We start from the raw sequence: 19696 nt of genomic DNA, 5'->3' as shown, positions 1-19696 counted from the left end.
GTCTGGTCTGGTGGAATGACTTATGATTCTCTCCAGATCCAAGCCCACGAAAGTTGTCCTTTTTGCCCTTTCATTCAGGTTTTCACTACCTTACGTGTTAGGATCATCAACACATTTAAATTTTATTTGGATGTATTCATAAGTACTGTGTACCAGATATATTTCCTGTCTCGACTTGATGCAATTCAATCTGTGATTGCCACATCTTGTCTAAAACAACAAATAAACCATTTATAATAATAGTTTTAAGTCACTTTTTGTCCTAGCAAAAGTTATTTTCTTTGAATGAGACATTGAACCCACATCTAAGCCCCATTTCTACCTTGTTCTTTTTGCCTTTGCCTTCAGCAGCTTCCAGCTCATCCTGTAGGACGTTGACCCTCTTGGTCAGCTGCTGGTTACGGAAGGACAGACTGTCAATCTCCTGCTCAGACTTGCGGATCTTCTGGTCTTTCTCGTTCACATTGCCCTACCACAACGAGAATGACATGTCAAATCAAACATTACAAAACAAATGGAAGATAACAATAATTGTCTAGTTCAACAAAGAAATTATGTTGAGCAGGGTTTGAACCTGTGACCCTCCGGATTGCCGGTCCCCGTTTTGTAAATGTCGTTGTTTAAGGGGCACTAGTCAGAAGCCTTTGTGGTTTATTTGAAAATTTATAATAAAAATGCCATATCCTCTCTGAGTGATCCCCGCTTGCTATTTCCCGGGTTTGCAGCATTGCTAAATGTTGATAGCATCGTGACTTTGGGCATGATCCCTGGCTACATGACTTATACGGGTTTATGGCTTCTGCACCCCTTGAACAAAGACACAGACAACTGGGGAAACCATCAACATAGGGCTGGATAGCTCAGTTGGTAGAGCACCGGAATGGTAATCCGGAAGTCGCAGGCTCAAACCCCAATCCAGTCAAGTTCTTTGTTCAACTTACAAATCATTATAATGCACCTACATGCAGACATTTTCCCTTTGTGGTTTATTTGAAAAGAGAAGAAATGAAACCAGGTTTCAACACCCCTTGGTAATTATATCATGAATTTACAAATGGGAAAAATGTAAACAGTGGAATTTTAGATCTCCTACTAAAGAAGTGCATGTACTGTGGCCCCATCCCTAACTTTCAGAATTAAAATAGAATTCTGGCTTGGAATCAAGACCACGACCACTAGCATGTTAGGCTCCGGTTCAGGGTAACACCTGTGTTTTCAGGAAACCAAAGTGACAAAATTCAAATAGATTTATTTACCTACCTTAAGAGCATTCTGCTTTTCTTGTTCTTCCACAACTGCTTTCTTCAAAACCTGATTTTGCGCCCGAAGCTAAAACCAAAACAAAAATTCTTTAATGCCTGATAGAATACATACAGAAATGTAGACAGTTAGACTACATCAATTCTATTACAAATACTGCAAGATTTGTGTTTTCAGGAGGGTACAAAAAGAGGGATTGGTACCTCATTAATGAGGGACGCAAAATTGGCATCAAACTTATTCAAACATCAGGGTTGTTGAAAATCATCTCGGGATATGTGTTTTAATTATTGCCAAATTAATTAATTAATTACCACAGTATCAAGTACATTTTATAACTGACATAACAGCTTGGTATTAATTGCAGCCCAAGTCAAAGCCTTATACATGTTATAAATCAGTTTTCTGTTATCTATTGAATTTGATATTAAAAGAAAAAGTCTTGACATCTATTTCTTTGTATTTCAATTACACTTTATTAACATGTAAATAACAAAGTTTGTACATTATTAAGTGCATTTATTCAGTGAAATCTAACCACCCAGTAACACTTAGCCTATGTACTAATACCATGGTAGTTTATCTTGAGAAAATCGATACTCTCTGTGAAAATGACTTGACTGCACAGCAAAACCTAGCCCTCTAAATGTGTCTCAAATACTTGACTTCCTCCATATCTTGAACCACACATCGACACTTGATATTCACTACAGAGGCTACTGGTGCTTATGGAACCTGGTTAAAAAGCAGGAATAATCAAATTCCCTATCTCTAAATGTTTAGTTATCCATTTAATTTTGAAAAAAAAAGGTTGTCCAAAATGAATGGATTTTACAGGATACCTAGCTGTCAAGAAGTAAGGAATTTGATTCGTCCTGGTTATTTTAACCAGGAAACTAAGTTTGTAGTTTCCATATTGAATATCAAGTGCAAAATCAATTTCAATTTCAATTCAGGGAAAACACCTGTTTGGGAAATTTAGCCCGCATCGCTGCGTGGCTCACAATACGGGGGAATTTGAGACACATCTATGGGACTAAGCAAAGCCCAGCTCCATGAGAATTACAACAATGGCAATGTTTTTGGTGTTGAGATGTGCATCTTTACATTACATTGTCTTTACTTTATTTGAAAATTACCAACACATATTAAATATTATTTTATCAGCAATCTTAAAATACTTGTCAACTGACTTAAATAAGTGATTAAAGTTTAATTAAATTGATTAATTCAAATTCAAATATCACATTTTTATGCACTCTTGGAAGACTTAGAGACTGGCATGACCCTGATTTCCGACCTATAAACCAAACATATCAATATCAGGACACGTCACACAATGCTATCCCTAGAACTACAGGTGAGTAAAAAAAAAACGAAACCCAAAAGTCGGGACTATTGTTTTATTGAAGTTCTGCATGTAGCACTTTCAAAATCTAGGACATGAAAGCCCAATTCATAAGCTTTCTTTTAGTACAAGAATCATTCAAATCACTCATGTACTTTTCAAGTTACAGAATATTAAATACAACCACCATTTTAAAGTTCTATCCATGAATCAGCAAAAATGTGTGTGCTCTTTCAGCAAAACGAAAACAATGCACAAACAATGTGATTTGTTTTCCTTTTTGCTAAAAGAACACTGAACTTTTTTGTGATTCGTGGACACAAAAAAGTTCTGTATAGGGCTATGCGGAGACGATATGCCAACGTTTGCTATATAAACTACTACAACATGACTTCATTGTACATGACAGACACGAATGTACAAATGTAGTTTCTGTCATAACGGAAGAAAAAAAAAATTTATCTGCCGCGCATCTCACTACTCGGTAATTATATATCAACCCTACGCTTGAAAACGTTGAAGCGTAAAGTTTTTGTCCAATTAGAAAAAGACGAGTTCCCGCGCTGTTACATCATGACCACTTAGATTTAAGGCATTGGTGTTTGGTCCATGTTCTAGCATTCTTTGGTATTGTCATCCACAATTGTGGTTGGTGGTGCTAGTATTATTTTGTCAAGACTGTGATATCCATGTCAATGTACAGAGAGAGAGAGGGGGAGAGAGAACAATTATTTGTCAGAACGGCAGAAGCTTCCCATCAGAAAACATCCAAAGATCAAGTCCATGTGTGAGCTTGGGTGTGTATGTGACCGGTATCAACTGCCTGAAGACACCGGAGTACAGCACGTTAAGACTTAACTTCTGATGTAGTGGAAGTCATCCACAAAGTCCAGGGGGTGGGATGGGATCTACAACCCCCATTAGTCTATATTGGACTGTGCAAATGAGTTGATAGTGCACTTGCTTTATAATTACAATCACAATCAATTTCTATATTTATTGCAATAATGATTAATTCAACGACTGTTTGTTGTTTTTCTGTTTTATGCAGAACGATAACACTTTAGAAGCTTCCTTGCGAGATTCACCCCAGTGCTATTCTTCCTCAAGCTCAGGATTTTGAGGTAGCAAAGAATAGAATTGCCGTGGTTGTCCAAAGGATCTTGGTCAATCACATTCCACAACTCAAGGACTTTGAAGTTCAGAAGCACAAGAGAAAAGAAATGTCGAAGAAGTCATCTATTTTCAACTTGAAAATAGATGAAAACCCATCATCCCATGCCGGCGTCCGAAACATCATGCGAGACCTCCAAGAAAGATACTGCCCCTCATATGGGTGCCACAAGGTGTACACCTTGCCTTCTAATGGCCATCATCTGAGCATTAAAAGGTTGCATTCTCAACGCAAACTTATGTGCAGTGAGCCTACGCCAAACGATCGTCTTGAGGGGCTTCTCCAACACCCAAGGAGTTTCACAAGGAAAAGCTCCTCAGTCCAGGTTTGTGTAATCATTTCTCGTTTCTTCTTACACACAGCAAACGCTCGCAATGGACTTCAGATAATTACTAAAAACTTTTGTAACATGTTGATTTCTAGAAAGCGAAGTGGGGCAGACTTGCCCCCTACGGTGACATATTGTCCATTTGAGACAAAACCATGAATGAATTAGAAAGACCTGATGGTGTAATAGATACTTCCAAAAAGTTTTAAGACGGTTCAGACATCTATACAGGGAACGCATGTTGCAAAATATTTGACGGAGTATAGCCCCCCTCTCATTGTTTATTCATGGTGCTTCAAGAATCTCAGGGATTATGTAGAGGATTTGGAGGGATGAATGCATCCAACATTTGAACAAGAGTGTGATAGGGTAACTTCGATCTGGGGGAACCCTTCGATGAAGACTGTTGCAGAGGTTTAGAAAAGGAAAATCTTAATTTTGACCCTGCCTCTACCCCTGCCTAATACAAAACGTAGAAAGCCGCTGGCGGAAATGTATAGCCACGGCGCTGGATACTACACTTTGTTGAATTATTGAAATGATGGCAGTAACGGTAAATTTGTAATTTCATTTATATTAAGTCATTGCTTTTATTTTTCCATGCAGGACACAATGAAGACATTTTTTTAGGAGAAACAGCATTGGAAGCAAGGGCACATTGTACTAGCTGAAATAATATTTTCGGCATAAATCCATCTCTACTAGAGTGGCAGACAATTTCTACCGTGTGTGGGATCTGATCGAGGTGAGATATTATTTGGGATGTTCGGTGATAAACATGGTTATTTTCCACAAGAAAACATACATGTAGACGAACTGAAGAATTGGGACCAGAACAGCAACAGTTGAAAACTGAAAATGGAGGAAGTAAATGTGTCCAAACAGTTCCTACACCTGAAATCATGCCAAAGTCGTCGCTCATAAATGTTGCATGTATTTCTCTTCAGTCCGTAACCCGCAGCTATGTCGTCCTCCTGGCTACCACGCTAGCCAACATGCAGAAGCTGGATGATGTACCGGAAGGGTTTCCAATCAACTGTAAGGATGATGCCAAGAGAGAGTGGCTGGTTGGATTCGCATTAACTACGTGTGGCGTGAGCTCTCCCATGAAGGCATGCAGCCCATCTTACAAGGAGCACTCGGCCCAGATAAGGAATGACATGACAGTGATGATGGAACATACAACTTTTGCTCCTGTCATGAAGGTACAATTACTTACATTGAACTGTGATATTTCATTGTATCGCCATATGAACTTGATAATAATATTATTTTTAAACCACATAAATCCGTATGCTTTTACAATATTGTTAGGAGACATTGGATATTTTTACATTACCGTTTCTTTCTAACAGAATTATTTTTTGCTGTATCGTCCTTGTATGATCGCGTGGGCATTGCCTCTATGACTACTCTCTCTGTACAATCATGCAAAAAAAGCGGAATCACAAGATACGCATATTAACATTCTGGGGGGAGCAGAATGCAATAAGAAATGTAGTTGAAGTGGATGGTTTCATTGAACCTGCATCAAGGAGACAAACGTAGAGGCCGATTTGGACTCGTACTGTCTGCAGCAATGTCAGATGTCAAATGACTATACAGCATCTGCAATAAGCACGGAGGTGCTAAACATGCCCAAACGGTCCAGTGTGAGCTACTGGTACAAAGTGTGTGTTTTGGCAAGGAGTGGTATCACCAGTCATGTATTGGACGCGACACCAATAGCCTGCCAGGTGCAATGTTTATTTTTACTCTTGCATTTAATATTATCTTGCATTTCATGTTATCTTTCAAGACTTTGGAATGAATTGTTTCAGTTAAAGACCAATCACTGTGAAGGCTACAAATACGTCTAGTGCCTGATTCTCCCAGATGTTTCTAATGTCTAAACATGACGGAGGTCATTCATTCATCCATGTTCTAGCATTCTTTGGTATTGTCATCCACAATTGTGGTTGGTGGTGCTAGTATTACTTTGTCAAGACTGTGGTATCCATGTCAATGTACAGAGAGAGAGAGGAGGAGAGAGAACAATTATTTGTCAGAACGGTAGCAGCTTTCCATCAGAAAACATCCAAAGATCAAGTCCATGTGTAGCTTGGGTGTGTATGTGACCGGTATCAACTGCCTGAAGACACCTGAGTACAGCATGTTAAAACTAAACTTCTGATGTAGTGGAAGTCATCGACAAAGTCCAGGGGTGGGATGGGATCTACAACCCCCATTAGTCTATATTGGACTGTGCAAATGAGTTGATAGTGCACTTGCTTTATAATTACAATCACAATCAATTTCTATATTTATTGCAATAATGATTAACTCAACAAGTGTTTGTTGTTTTTCTGTTTTATGCAGAACGATAACACTTTGGAAGCTTCTTTGTGAGATTCACCCCAGTGCTATTCTTCCTCAAGGTCAGGATTTTGAGGGAGTCAAGAACAGAATTGCCGTGGTTGTCCAAAGGATCTTGGTCAATCACATTCCACAACTCAAGGACGTCGAAGTTTAGCAGCACGTGAGAAATGAAAACTCAAAAGAAATGTTGAAGAAGTCGTCTATTTTCAACTTGAAAATAGATGAAAACCCATCACCCCATGCCGGCGTCCGAAACATCATGCGAGACCTCCAAGAAAGATACTGCCCCTCATATGGGTGCCACAAGGTGTACACCTTGCCTTGTAATGGCCATCATCTGAGCATTGAAAGGATGCATTCTCAACGCGAACTTATGTGCAGTGAGCCTACGGCAAACGATCGTCTTGAGAGGCTTCTCCCAACACCCAAGGAGTTCCACAAGGAAATGCTCCTCAGTCCAGGTTTGTGTTATCATTTCTCGTTTCATCTTTCACACAGCAAACGCTCGCAATGAACTTCAGATAATTACTAAAAAAATTTGTAACATGTTGATTTTTAGGGGCGGAGTGGGGCAGACTTGCCCCCTATGGTGACATATTGTCCATTTGAGACAAAAACCATGAATAAATTAGAAAGGCCTGATGGTGTAATAGATACTTCCAAAATGTTTTAAGACAGTTCAGACATCCATACAGGGAACACCGTTTGCAAAATATTTGACGAAGTATATCCCCCTCTCATTGTTTATTCATTGTGTTTCAAGAATCTCAATGGTTATGTAGATTATTTGGGGGGATGGATGCATCCAACATTTGGACAAGAGTGTGTTAGGGAAACTTGGATCTGGGGAACCCTTCGATGCAGACTGTTGCAGAGGTTTATAACAGGAAAATCTAAATTTTGACCATGCCTCTACCCCTGCCTAAAACAAAACGTGGGAAGCCGCTGGCCGAAACGTATAGCCACGACACTGGATACCATACTTTTTTGAATTATTGAAATGATGGCAGTAACGGTACATTTGTAATTTCGTTTATAAGACGCTGCTTTTATTTTCCCATGCAGAACACAATGAAGATATTTTTTGTTTTAGAAGAAACAGCATTGGAAGCAAGGGTACATTGTACCAGCTGAAAGAATATTTTCGGCATAAATCCATCTCTACTAGAGTGGCAGACAATTTCTACCACGAGTGGGATCTGATCAAGGTGAGATATTATTTTGGGCTGTTCGGTGATAAACATGGTTATTTTCCATAAGAAAATAAACATGTAGACGAACTGAAGAATTGGGACCAGAACAGCAACAGTTGAAAACTGAAAATGGAGGAAATGTGTCCAAACAGTTCCTACACCTGAAATCACGCCGAAGTCCTCGCTCATCAATATTGCATGTATTTCTCTTCAGTTCGCAACCCACAGCTGTCGTCCTCCTGGCTACCCAGCTAGCCAACATGCAGAAGCTGGACGATGTACCGGAAGGGTTTCCAATCAACTGTACGGATGATGCCAAGAGAGAGTGGCTGGTTGGATTTGCATTAACTACGTGTGGCGTGAGCTCTCCCATGAAGGCATGCAGCCCATCTTACAAGGAGCACTCGGCCCAGATAAGGAATGACATGACAGTGATGATGGAACATACAACTTTTGCTCCTGTCATGAAGGTACAATTACTAATAACACTGAACCATGACATTTCAATGTTTCACCATATGAAATTGACAACAGTTATTTTAAATTGTTGGAATTAGTAATATTAACTGGACATTTTGGAAATAAGGCGGAAATTTCACGAATGCAAGAATGTGGATGATAAATTAACACTTTTATTACATATTAATACAGACCTCTGGTACTGCTTGAAGAAGTGCAAACTAGGTAACAAAAGGGATGACCAAGTTCTGGAATATTCCAAGCAGCTAACTCTCAAGGGTCTTAAGCACTTAACAAGACAGGACTTTACCAGGGAAGAAGATGGTCCAGGACTGGTTTCCTGCTGGAAAATTGACTTCCTGCATTCTGGAATCAGACCCACAAACACTACAGACTGATAGCCCATCTGTTTCTGTCATGTTAAGGTAACAAGAAATTCACCATTAGGTTTCAACACATGTGCGTTGTTACACTGAACATGTTTGGCTGCATCTTTAGTTGATAAGTGAAGGAAAATTTACATTATACAGGAGTTGACAAGTTCACACCGGGATTATTTCTTTAATAATGATCTGGTGCTCAAAGCGGGATTATTTGAAGCAAAAAAGAAGAAGGCATTTTGGAATTGGAAAATTGTAATGGTTACACCCTTTCAATATACAGACACTGCCGGTGTTACACTCAGCAGACTTCGCCAGGAGCTTATCTTGGAGCCAGTGACAAATCTCCATGGAAAAGCCAGACAAAATATGGCCTTGGACCAGATTAATGGGCACTTGGTCCAAGATTGCAAAGGTAGTATAAGAAAGGATTATTTTTTCATTGGTTCCTTCATCTCTTTCTTTGGTTGTTGGTTTGCTTATTGGGGTGATAAATTGTTTGTGTGTGTGGCTGTCTATTCATTGTACGAGAGACACCTCTCTTTACCTGCATGACAATATTCAATGTAAAGAACTGTGAATGGCAAATAAGCTAAAGATTATATTCCCTGTTCCAATGAGGAATTCAATTGGATATTAAATACCAAATAAAGACCACATAACATGATACCAATACATGTCCATTCATTTCTCACAGATATGATCAGGCAGTCAGCTGGAATATATACAGAAAGCCAACTGAAAAGATGCAGCTAAATCTCTGAGGCCTTCAGCGTTGGGGGAAAACCGATTTACGTCGGTGGGGTCCTTGCCCGACACAACCTCCAAACACATCAAAGACGTGTCCATCTTCTTTCTGAGTACGCACCCAGCAAGTTGTGGGTATACGGGGTGCAGCGCCAATACAAGGGAATCGATCACCTACACCGAGCATATATTGTTTAGCCCTGAACAACCAGGCAGATATGTAACAGTGATGATGAAACGTACAACTTTTGCTCCTGTCATGAAGGTACAACTAACATTGAACTGTGATATTTCATTGTATCACCATATGAATTTGACTATAATATTTTTTTAAACCACATAAATCCGTTTGCTTTTACAATATTGTTAGGAGACATTGGATATTTTTACATTACCGTTTCTTTCTAACAGAATTAATTTATGCTGTATCATCCTTGTACGATCGCATGGGCATTGCCTCTATGACTACTTTCTATGCACAACCATGCAAAAAAAGAGGAATCACAAGATACGCCTATTAACATTCTGGGGGGAGTAGAATGCAATAAGAAATGCAGTTGAGGTGGATGGTTTCATTTAACCTGCATCAAGGAGACAAACGTAGAGGCTGATGTGGACTCATACTGTCTGCAGGATGTGTCAGATGGCAAATGACTATGTATACTGCATCTGCAATAAGCACAGAGGTGCCAAGCATGCCCAAACGGTCCAGTGTGAGCTACAATGTACCGGTACAAAGCGTGTGTTTTGGCAAGGAGTGGTATCACCAGTCCTGTATTGGATGCGACACCAACAGCCTGCCAGGACTGTACAAATGAGGCGATAGTCACTTGCTTTATAATTACAATCACGATCGAGATCTTTGCTATTAATTGCATGCAATGATTAAATCTAAGCTTCCTTGTGAGATTTACCCCAAGGCTATTCTTCCTCAAGCTCAGGATTTTCAGGGAGTCAAGAATAGAATGGCCTTGGTCGCCCAAAGGATCTTGGTCAGTCACATACCACAACTCAAGGACGTGGGGCAAGGGGCAACTTGCCCCACAGTGACATACTGTCCTTTTTAAAACAAAAACCATGAACGAAATAGAGTAACCTGATGACATAATAAATACTTACAAAAAAGTATCTTCCAGAAAGTTTTAAGACGGTTCAGACGTCGATACAGAAAACACACACACTGCAAATTATTTGATGGAGTGTATCCCTCCTGCCATTGTTTATTCATTGTGCTTTAATAGGAATCTCAGGGATTATGTAGACGATGTGGAGGGATGGATGCATCCAACATTTGAACAAGAGTGTGTTAGGGAAACTTGGATCTGGGGGAACCCTTCGATGCAGACTGTTGCAAAGGTTTAGAACAGAAAAATCTAAATTTTGACCCTGCCTCTACCCCTGCCTAAAACAAAACGTGGAAAGCCGCTGGCCGAAACGTATAACCACTACACTGGATACCATACTTTTTTTAATTATTGAAATGATGGCAGTAACGGTACATTTGTAATTTCATTTATAAGACGTTGCTTTTATTTTCCCATGCAGGACACAATGAACATATTTTTATTTAGGAGAAACAGCATTGGAAGCAAGGGTTCATTGTACCAGCTGAAAGAATATTTTTGACATAAATCCATCTCTACTACAGTGGCAGACAATTTCTACCATGCGTGGGATCTGATCAAAGTGAGATATTATTTTGGGATGTTCGGTGATAAACATGGTTATTTTCCATAAGAAAATAAACATGTAGACGAACTGAAGAATTGGGACCAGAACAGCAACAGTTGAAAACTGAAAATGGAGGAAATGTGTCCAAACAGTTCCTACACCTGAAATCATGCCAAAGTCGTCGCTCATCAATATTGCATGTATTTCTCTTCAGTTCGCAACCCACAGCTGTCGTCCTCCTGGCTACCACGCTAGCCAACATGCAGAAGCTGGATGATGTACCAGAAGGGTTTCCAATCAACTGTACAGATGATGCCAAGAGAGAGTGGCTGGTTGGATTCGCATTAACTACGTGTGGCATGAGCCCTCCAATGATGGCATGCAGCCAATCATACACGGAGCACTCGGCCCAGATAAGGAATGACATGACAGTGATGATGGAACATACAACTTTTGCTCCTGTCGTGAAGGCACAATTACTGAACCATGACATTTCAATGTATCACCCATATGAAATTGACAACAGTTATTTAAAATTGTTGGAATTACATGTAGTAACATTAACTGGACATTTTGGAAATAAGGTGGAAATTTCACGAATGCAAGAATGTGGATGACAAATTAACACTTTTATTTCATATTAATACAGACCTCTGGTACTGCTTGAAGAAGTGCAAACAAAGTAACAAAGGGGACGACAAAGTTCTGGAATATTCAAAGCAGCTAACTCTTGAGGGTCTTAAGCACCTTTCATGATAGGACTTTACCAGGGAGGGAGATGGTCCAGGACTGGTTTTCTGCTGGAAAATTGACTTTCTGCATTCTGGAATCAGACCCACAAAAACTACAGACTGATAGCCCATCTGTTTCTGTCATGTTAAGGTAACAAGAAATTCACCATTAGGTTTCAACGCATATACGTTGTTTCACTGAACATGTTAGGCTGCAACTTTAGTTGATAAGTGAAGGAAAATTTACATTACAGGAGTTGACAAGGTCACGCCGGGATTATTTCTCAACGATCTGGTGCTCAAAGCGGGATTATTTGTAACAAAAAAATTTTGGAATTGGAAAATTGTAATGGTTACACCCTTTCAACATACAGGAAGGAGTGGCAAATCTCCATGAAAAAGCCGGACAAAATATGGCCTTGGACCAAGTTAATGGGCACTTGGTCCAAGATTGCAAAGGTAATATAGAATTATTTTTTTGTTGGTTCCTTCATCTCTTTCCTTGGTTGTTGGTTTGCTTATCGACATGATAAATTGTTTGTGTGTGGGGCGGTCTGTTCATTTTACGAGAGATACCTTTCTTTAGCTGCATGACAGTATGGACGTAAAGAACTGTGAATGGCAAATAAGCTAAAGATTGTATTCTCTGTTCCAATGAGGAATTCGATTGGATATTAAATACCAAATAAAAACCACATAACATGATACCAATACATGTCCATTCATTTCTCAGAGATATGATCAGGTAGTCAGGTGGAATATATACAGAAAGCCAACTGAAAAGATGCAGCTAAATCTCCGAGGCCTTCAGCGTTGGTGAAAACCGATTTACGTCGGTGGGGTCCTCGCCCAACACAACCTCCAAACACATCAAAGACGTGTCCATCTTCTTTCTGAGTACGCACCCAGCAAGTTGTGGGTATATGTGGTGTAGCGCCAATACAAGGGGATCTATCACCTGCACCCAGCTTGTATTGTTTAGCCCGGAACAACCAGGCAGATGTGCAACAGTGATGATGAAACGTACAACTTTTGCTCCTGTCGTGAAGGTACAATTACTAACATTGAACTGTGATTTTTCATTGTATTGCCATATGAATTTGACTATAAAATTTTTTTAAACCATATAAATTTGTATGCTTTTACAATATTGTTAGGAGACATTGGATATTTTTTCATTATCGTTTCTTTCTAACAGAATTTATTTATGCTGTATCATGCTTGTATGTTCCTGTGGGCATTGCCTCTACAACTACTCTCTCTGCACAGCCGTGCACAAAAAGCAGAATCACAAGATACACCTATTAACATTCTGGGGGGAGCAGAATGCAATAAAAAATGCAGTTGAGGTGGATGGTTTCATTTAACATGCATCAAGGAGACAAACGTAGAGGCTGATGTGGACTCGTACTGTCTGCAGCAATGTCAGATGTCAACGACTATACTGCACCTGTAATTAGCACAGAGGTGCTAAGCATGCCCAAACGGTCCAGTGTGAGCTACCAGTACAAAGCGTGTGTTTTCGCAAGGAGTGGTATCACCAGTCATGTATTGGACGCGACACCAACAGCCTTACTCTTGTATTTAATATTATCTTGCATTTCATGTTATCTTTCAAGACTTTGGAATTAATTGTTTCAGTTCAAGACCAATCACTGTGGAGACTACAAACAGGCCTAGTGCCTGATTCTCTTAGATGTTTCTAATGTCTAAACATGACGGAGGTCATTCATTCATCCATGTTCTAGCATTCTTTGGTATTGTCATCCACAATTGTGGTTGGTGGTGCTAGTATTATTTTGTCAAGACTGTGCTATCCATGTAAATGTACAGAGAGAGAAAGAGGGAGACTTCTGTCAGAACGATAGCAGCTTTCCATCAGAAAACATCCAAAGATCAAGTCCATGTGTAAGCTTGGGTGTGTATGTGACCGGTATCAAGTGCCTGAAGACACCCGAGTACAGCACGTTAAAACTGAACTTCTGATGTAGTGGAAGTCAACCACAAAGTCCAGGGGGGGGGGGATCTGCAACCCCTAACCCCTTAGTCTATGGGACTGTACAAATGAGTTGATAGTGCACTTGCTTTATAATTACAATCACAATCAATTTCTATATTTATTGCAATAATGATTAACTCAACAAGTGTTTGTTGTTTTTCTGTTTTATGTAGAACGATAACACTTTAGAAGCTTCCTTGCGAGATTCACCCCAGTGCTTTCTTCCTCAAGCTCAGGATTTTGAGGTAGTCAAGAACAGAATTACTGTGGTTGTCCAAAGGATCTTGGTCAATCACATTGCACAACTCAAGGACGTCAAAGTTCAGAAGCACGTGAGAAATGAATACTCTAAAGAAATGTTGAAGAAGTCGTCTATTTTCAACTTGAAAATAGATGAAAATCCATCATCCCATGCCAGCGTCCGAAACATCATGCGAAACCTCCAAGAAAGATACTGCCCCTCAGATCTGTGCCACAAGGTGTACACCTTGCCTTGTAATGGCCATCACCTGAGCATTGAAAGGATGCATTTTCAACGCAAACTTATGTGCAGTGAGCCTACGCCAAACGATCATCCTGAGGGGCTTCTCCCAACACCCAAGGAGTTCCACAAGGAAATGCTTCTCGTCCAGGTTTGTGTAATCATTTCTTGTTTCTTCTTTCACACAGCAAATGCTCGCAATGGACTTCAGATAATTACTAAAAAAAATTGTAATATGTTGATTGTTAGGGGCAAAGTGGGGCAGACTTGCCCCCTACGGTGACATATTGTTCGTTTGAGACAAAAACCATGAATAAATTAGAAAGACCTGATGGTGAAATAGATACTTCCAAAAAGTTTTAAGACGGTTTAGACATCTATGCAGGGAACGCATGTTGCAAAATATTTGACGGAGTATATCCCCCCTCTCATTGTTTATTCATGGTGCTTCAAGAATCTCAGGGATTATGTAGAGGATTTGGAGGGATGAATGCATCCAACATTTGAACAAGAGTGTGATAGGGTAACTTGGATCTTGGGGAACACTTCAATGCAGACTGTTGCAGAGGTTTATAACAGGAAAATCTTAATGTTGTCCCTGCCTCTACCCCTGCCTAAAACAAAACGTGGAAAGCCGCTGGCGGAAACGTATAACCACGGTGCTGGATACCCCACTTTGTTGAATTATTGAAATGATGGCAGTAACGTTAAATTTGTAATTTCGTTTATAAGACGCTGCTTTTATTTTCCCATGCAGAACGCAAGGAAGATATGTTTTTTTAGAAGAAACAGCATTGGAAGCAAGGGTACATTGTACCAGCTGAAAGAATATTTTCGGCATAAATCCATCTCTACTAGTGTCAGACAATTTCTACCATGCGTGGGATCTGATCAAGGTGAGATATTATTTTGGGATGTTCGGTGACAAACATGGTTATTTTCCACAAGAAAATATACATGTAGATGAACTGAAGAATTGGGACCAGAACAGCAACAGTTGAAAATTGAAAATAGAGGAAGTAAATGTGTCCAAACAGTTCCTACACCTGAAATCATGCCAAAGTCGTCACTCATCAATATTGCATGTATTTCTCTTCAGTTCGCAACCCACAGCTGTCGTTCTCCTGGCTACCACGCTAGCCAACATGCAGAAGCTGGATGTTTCCAATCAACTGTACGGATGATGCCAAGAGAGAGTGGCTGGTTGGATTCGCATTGACTACGTGTGGCGTGAGCTCTCCCATGAAAGCATGCAGCCCATCTTACAAGGAGCACTTGGCCCAGATAAGGAATGACATGACAGTGATGATGGAACATACAACTTTTGCTCCTGTCATGAAGGTACAATTACTAAAATTAAACCATGACAATTCAATGTATCACCATATGAAATTGACAACAGTTATTTAAAATTGTTGGAATTAGTAATATTAACTGGACATTTTGGAAATAAGGGGGAAATTTCACAAATGCAAGAATGTGGATGACAAATTAACACTTTTATTACATATTAATACAGACCTCTGGTACTGCTTGAAGAAGTGCAAACTAGGTAACAAAGGGGACGACCAAGTTCTGGAATATTCCAAGCAGCTAATTCTCAAGGGTCTGAAGCACTTAACAAGACAGGACTTTACCAGGGAAGAAGATAGTCCAGGACTGGTTTCCTGCTGGAAAATTGACTTTCTGCATTCTGGAATCAGACCCACAAACACTACAGACTGATAGCCCATCTGTTTCTGTCATGTTAAGGTAACAAGAAATTCACCATTAGGTTTCAACACATGTGCGTTGTTACACTGAACATGTTTGGCTGCAGCTTTAGTTGATAAGTGAAGGAAAATTTACATTATACAGGAGTTGACAAGTTCACGTCGGGATTATTTCTTTAATAATGATCTGGTGCTCAAAGCGGGATTATTTGTAGCAAAAAAAATGCATTTTGGAATTGGAAAATTGTAATGGTTATACCCTTTCAATATACAGACATCGCCGGTGATACACTCAGCAGACTTTGCCAGGAGCTTATCTGGGAGCTAGAGGCAAATCTCCATGGAAAAGCCGGACAAAATATTGCCTTGGACCAGGTTAGTGGGCACTTGGTCCAAGATTGCAAAGGTAATTTAAGAAAGGATTATTTTTTCGTTGGTTCCTTCATCTTTTTCTTTGGTTGTTGGTTTGCTTATTGGTGGGATAAATTGTTTGTGTGTGGGGCTGTCTGTTCATTGTACGAGAGACACCTCTCTTTACCTGCATGACAATATTCAATGTAAAGAACTGTAAATGGCAAATAAGCTAAAGATTATATTCCCTGTTCCAATGAGGAATTCAATTGGATATTAAATACCAAATAAAAACCATATAACATGATACCAATACATGTCCATTCATTTCTCACAGAAATGATCAGGCAGTCAGGTGGAATATATACAGAAAGCCAACTGAAAAGATGCAGCTAAATCTCCGAGGCCTTCAGGAGAGCCATAGGCTCAATTATTGTGCAAACAGCGTTGGGGAAAACCGATTTAAGCACAGAGGTGCTAAGCATGTCCAAATGGTCCAGTGTGAGCTACTGGTACAAAACGTGTGTTTTGGCAAGGAGTGGTATCACCAGTCATGTATTGGACACGACACCAACAGCCTGCCAGGTGCAATGTTTATTTTTACTCTTGTATTTAATATTATCTTGCATTTCACATTATCTTTCAAGACTTTGGAATTAATTGTTTCAGTTAAAGACCAATCACTGTGGAGGCTAAAAATAGGCCTAGTGCCTAATTCTCCCAGATGTTTCTAATGTCTAAACATGGCAGAGGTCATTCATTAACAGATTTAATAATGTGGACGATAAATTAAAATTGTTATTTCATATTTTTCAGACCTCTAGTACTGCTTGAAGAGGTGCAAACTAGGTAACAAAGGGGATGACCAAGTTCTGGAATATTCCAAGCAGCTAATTCTCAAGGGTCTTAAGCACTTAACAAGACAGGACTTTACCAGGGAAGAAGATGGTCCAGGACTGGTTTCCTGTGACTTTATGTCAGGGAAGAAGATGGTCCAGAACTGGTTTCCTGCGACTTTGAAAGGGAAGAAGATGGTCCAGGACTGGTTTCCTGTAACTTTGCCAGGGAAGAAGATGGTAACAAAGGGGATGACCAAGTTCTGGGATATTCCAAGCACCTAATTCTCAAGGGTCTTTAAGCACTTAACAAGACAGGACTTTACCAGGGAAGAAGATGGTTCAGGACTGGTTTCCTGTGACTTTACCAGGGAAGAAGATGATCCAGGACTGGTTTCCTGCGACTTTGCCAGGGAAGATGGTCCAGGACTGGATTCCTGCGACTTTGCCAGGGAAGAAGATGGTCCAGGACTGGTTTCCTGCGACTTTGCCAGGAAAGAAGATGGTCCAGGACTGGTTTCCTGCGACTTTGCCAGGGAAGAAGATGGTCCAGGACTGGTTTCCTGCGACTTTACCAGGGAAGAAGATGGTCCAGGACTGGTTTCCTGCGACTTTACCAGGGAAGAAGATAGTCCAGGACTGGTTTCCTGCGACTTTGCCAGGAAAGAAGATGGTCCAGGACTGGTTTCCTGCAACTTTACCAAGGAAGAAGATGGTCCAGGACTGGTTTCCTGCGACTTTACCAGGGAAGAAGATGGTCCAGGACTGGTTTCCTGCGACTTTTCCAGGGAAGAAGATGGTCCAGGACTGGTTTCCTGCGACTCTGACGGGGAAGAATATGGTCCAGGACTGGTTTCCTGCGACTCTGCCAGGGAAGAAGATGGTCCAGGACTGGTTTCCTGTGACTTTACCAGGGAAGAAGTTGGTCCAGGACTGGTTTCCTGCGACTCTGCCAGGGAAGAAGAAGGTCCAGGACTGGTTTCCTGCGACTTTACCAGGGAAGAAGATGGTCCAGGACTGGTTTCCTGCGACTCTGCCAGGGAAGAAGATGGTCCAGGACTGGTTTCCTGCGACTTTACCAGGGAAGAAGATGGTCCAGGACTGGTTTCCTGCGACTTTACCAGTGAAGAAGATGGTCCAGGACTGGTTTCCTGCGACTTTGCCAGGGAAGAAGATGGTCCAGGACTGGTTTCTTGCGACTTTACCAGGGAAGAAGATGGTCCAGGACTGGTTTCCTGCGACTCTGCCAGGGAAGAATATGGTCCAGGACTGGTTTCCTGCGACTTTACCAGGGAAGAAGATGGTCCAGGACTGGTTTCCTGCGACTTTACCAGGGAAGAAGATGGTCCGGGACTGGTTTCCTGCGACTTTACCAGGGAAGAAGATGGTCCAGGACTGGTTTCCTGCGACTTTACCAGGGAAGAAGATGGTCCAGGACTGGATTCCTGCGATTTTGCCAGGGAAGAAGATGGTCCAGGACTGGTTTCCTGCGACTTTGCCAGGGAAGAAGATGGTCCAGGACTGGTTTCCTGCGACTTTGCCAGGAAAGAAGATGGTCCAGGACTGGTTTCCTGCGACTTTACCAGGGAAGAAGATGGTCCAGGACTGGTTTCCTGCGACTCTACCAGGGAAGAAGATGGTCCAGGACTGGTTTCCTGCGACTTTACCAGGGAAGAAGATGGTCCAGGACTGGTTTCCTGCGACTTTACCAGGGAAGAAGATGGTCCGGGACTGGTTTCCTGCGACTTTGCCAGGGAAGAAGATGGTCCAGGACTGGTTTCCTGCGACTCTACCAGGGAAGAAGATGGTCCAGGACTGGTTTCCTGCGACTTTACCAGGGAAGAAGATGGTCCAGGACTGGTTTCCTGCGACTCTGCCAGGGAAGAAGATGGTCCAGGACTGGTTTCCTGCGACTCTGCCAGGGAAGAAGATGGTCCGGGACTGGTTTCCTGCGACTTTGCCAGGGAAGAAGATGGTCCAGGACTGGTTTCCTGTGACTTTACCAGGGAAGAAGATGGTCCGAGACTGGTTTCCTGTGACTTTACCAGGGAAGAAGATGGTCCAGGACTGGTTTCCTGCGACTCTACCAGGGAAGAAGATGGTCCGGGACTGGTTTCCTGCGACTTTACCAGGGAAGAAGATGGTGCAGGACTGGTTTCCTGCGACTGTACCAGGGAAGAAGATGGTCCGGGACTGGTTTCCTGCGACTTTGCCAGGGAAGAAGATGGTCCAGGACTGGTTTCCTGTGACTTTACCAGGGAAGAAGATGGTCCAGGACTGGTTTCCTACGACTCTGCCAGGGAAGAAGATGGTCCAGGACTGGTTTCCTGCGACTCTGCCAGGGAAGAAGATGGTCCGGGACTGGTTTCCTGCGACTTTACCAGGGAAGAAGATGGTCCGGGACTGGTTTCCTGCGACTTTACCAGGGAAGAAGATGGTCCAGGACTGGTTTCCTGTGACTTTACCAGGGAAGAAGATGGTCCGGGACTGGTTTCCTGCGAATTTTCCAGGGAAGAAGATGGTCCAGGACTGGTTTTCTTTCGACTTTACCAGGGAAGATGGTCCAGGACTGGTTTCCTGCGACTTTACCAGGGAAGAAGATGGTCCAGGACTGGTTTCCTGTGACTTTACCAGGGAAGAAGTTGGTCCAGGACTGGTTTCCTGCGAC

At 41.4% G+C, this 19696-nt stretch overlaps 1 protein-coding gene across 1 annotated transcript in view; it reads right to left on the bottom strand.

Moving 5' to 3' along the window:
- Positions 1 to 19696, bottom strand: part of LOC119721525 (protein phosphatase 1 regulatory subunit 21-like) — a 79254-nt gene that overhangs the window by 53438 nt on the left and 6120 nt on the right. The window contains exons 2-3 of the mRNA XM_038191603.1: positions 1261 to 1329; positions 323 to 469 (exon numbers count right to left, since the gene is read on the bottom strand). Coding sequence (XP_038047531.1) covers positions 323 to 469; positions 1261 to 1329 — 216 coding nt within the window. The remainder of the gene's footprint in view (positions 1 to 322; positions 470 to 1260; positions 1330 to 19696) is intronic.

This window comes from Patiria miniata, unplaced genomic scaffold, assembly GCF_015706575.1.
Source record: "Patiria miniata isolate m_02_andy unplaced genomic scaffold, ASM1570657v1 HiC_scaffold_13, whole genome shotgun sequence".
Classification (NCBI taxonomy): Eukaryota; Metazoa; Echinodermata; class Asteroidea; order Valvatida; family Asterinidae; genus Patiria; species Patiria miniata.
The sequence above is the reverse complement of the archived record's forward strand: the minus strand, read 5'-3'. Positions and strand labels throughout refer to the sequence as shown.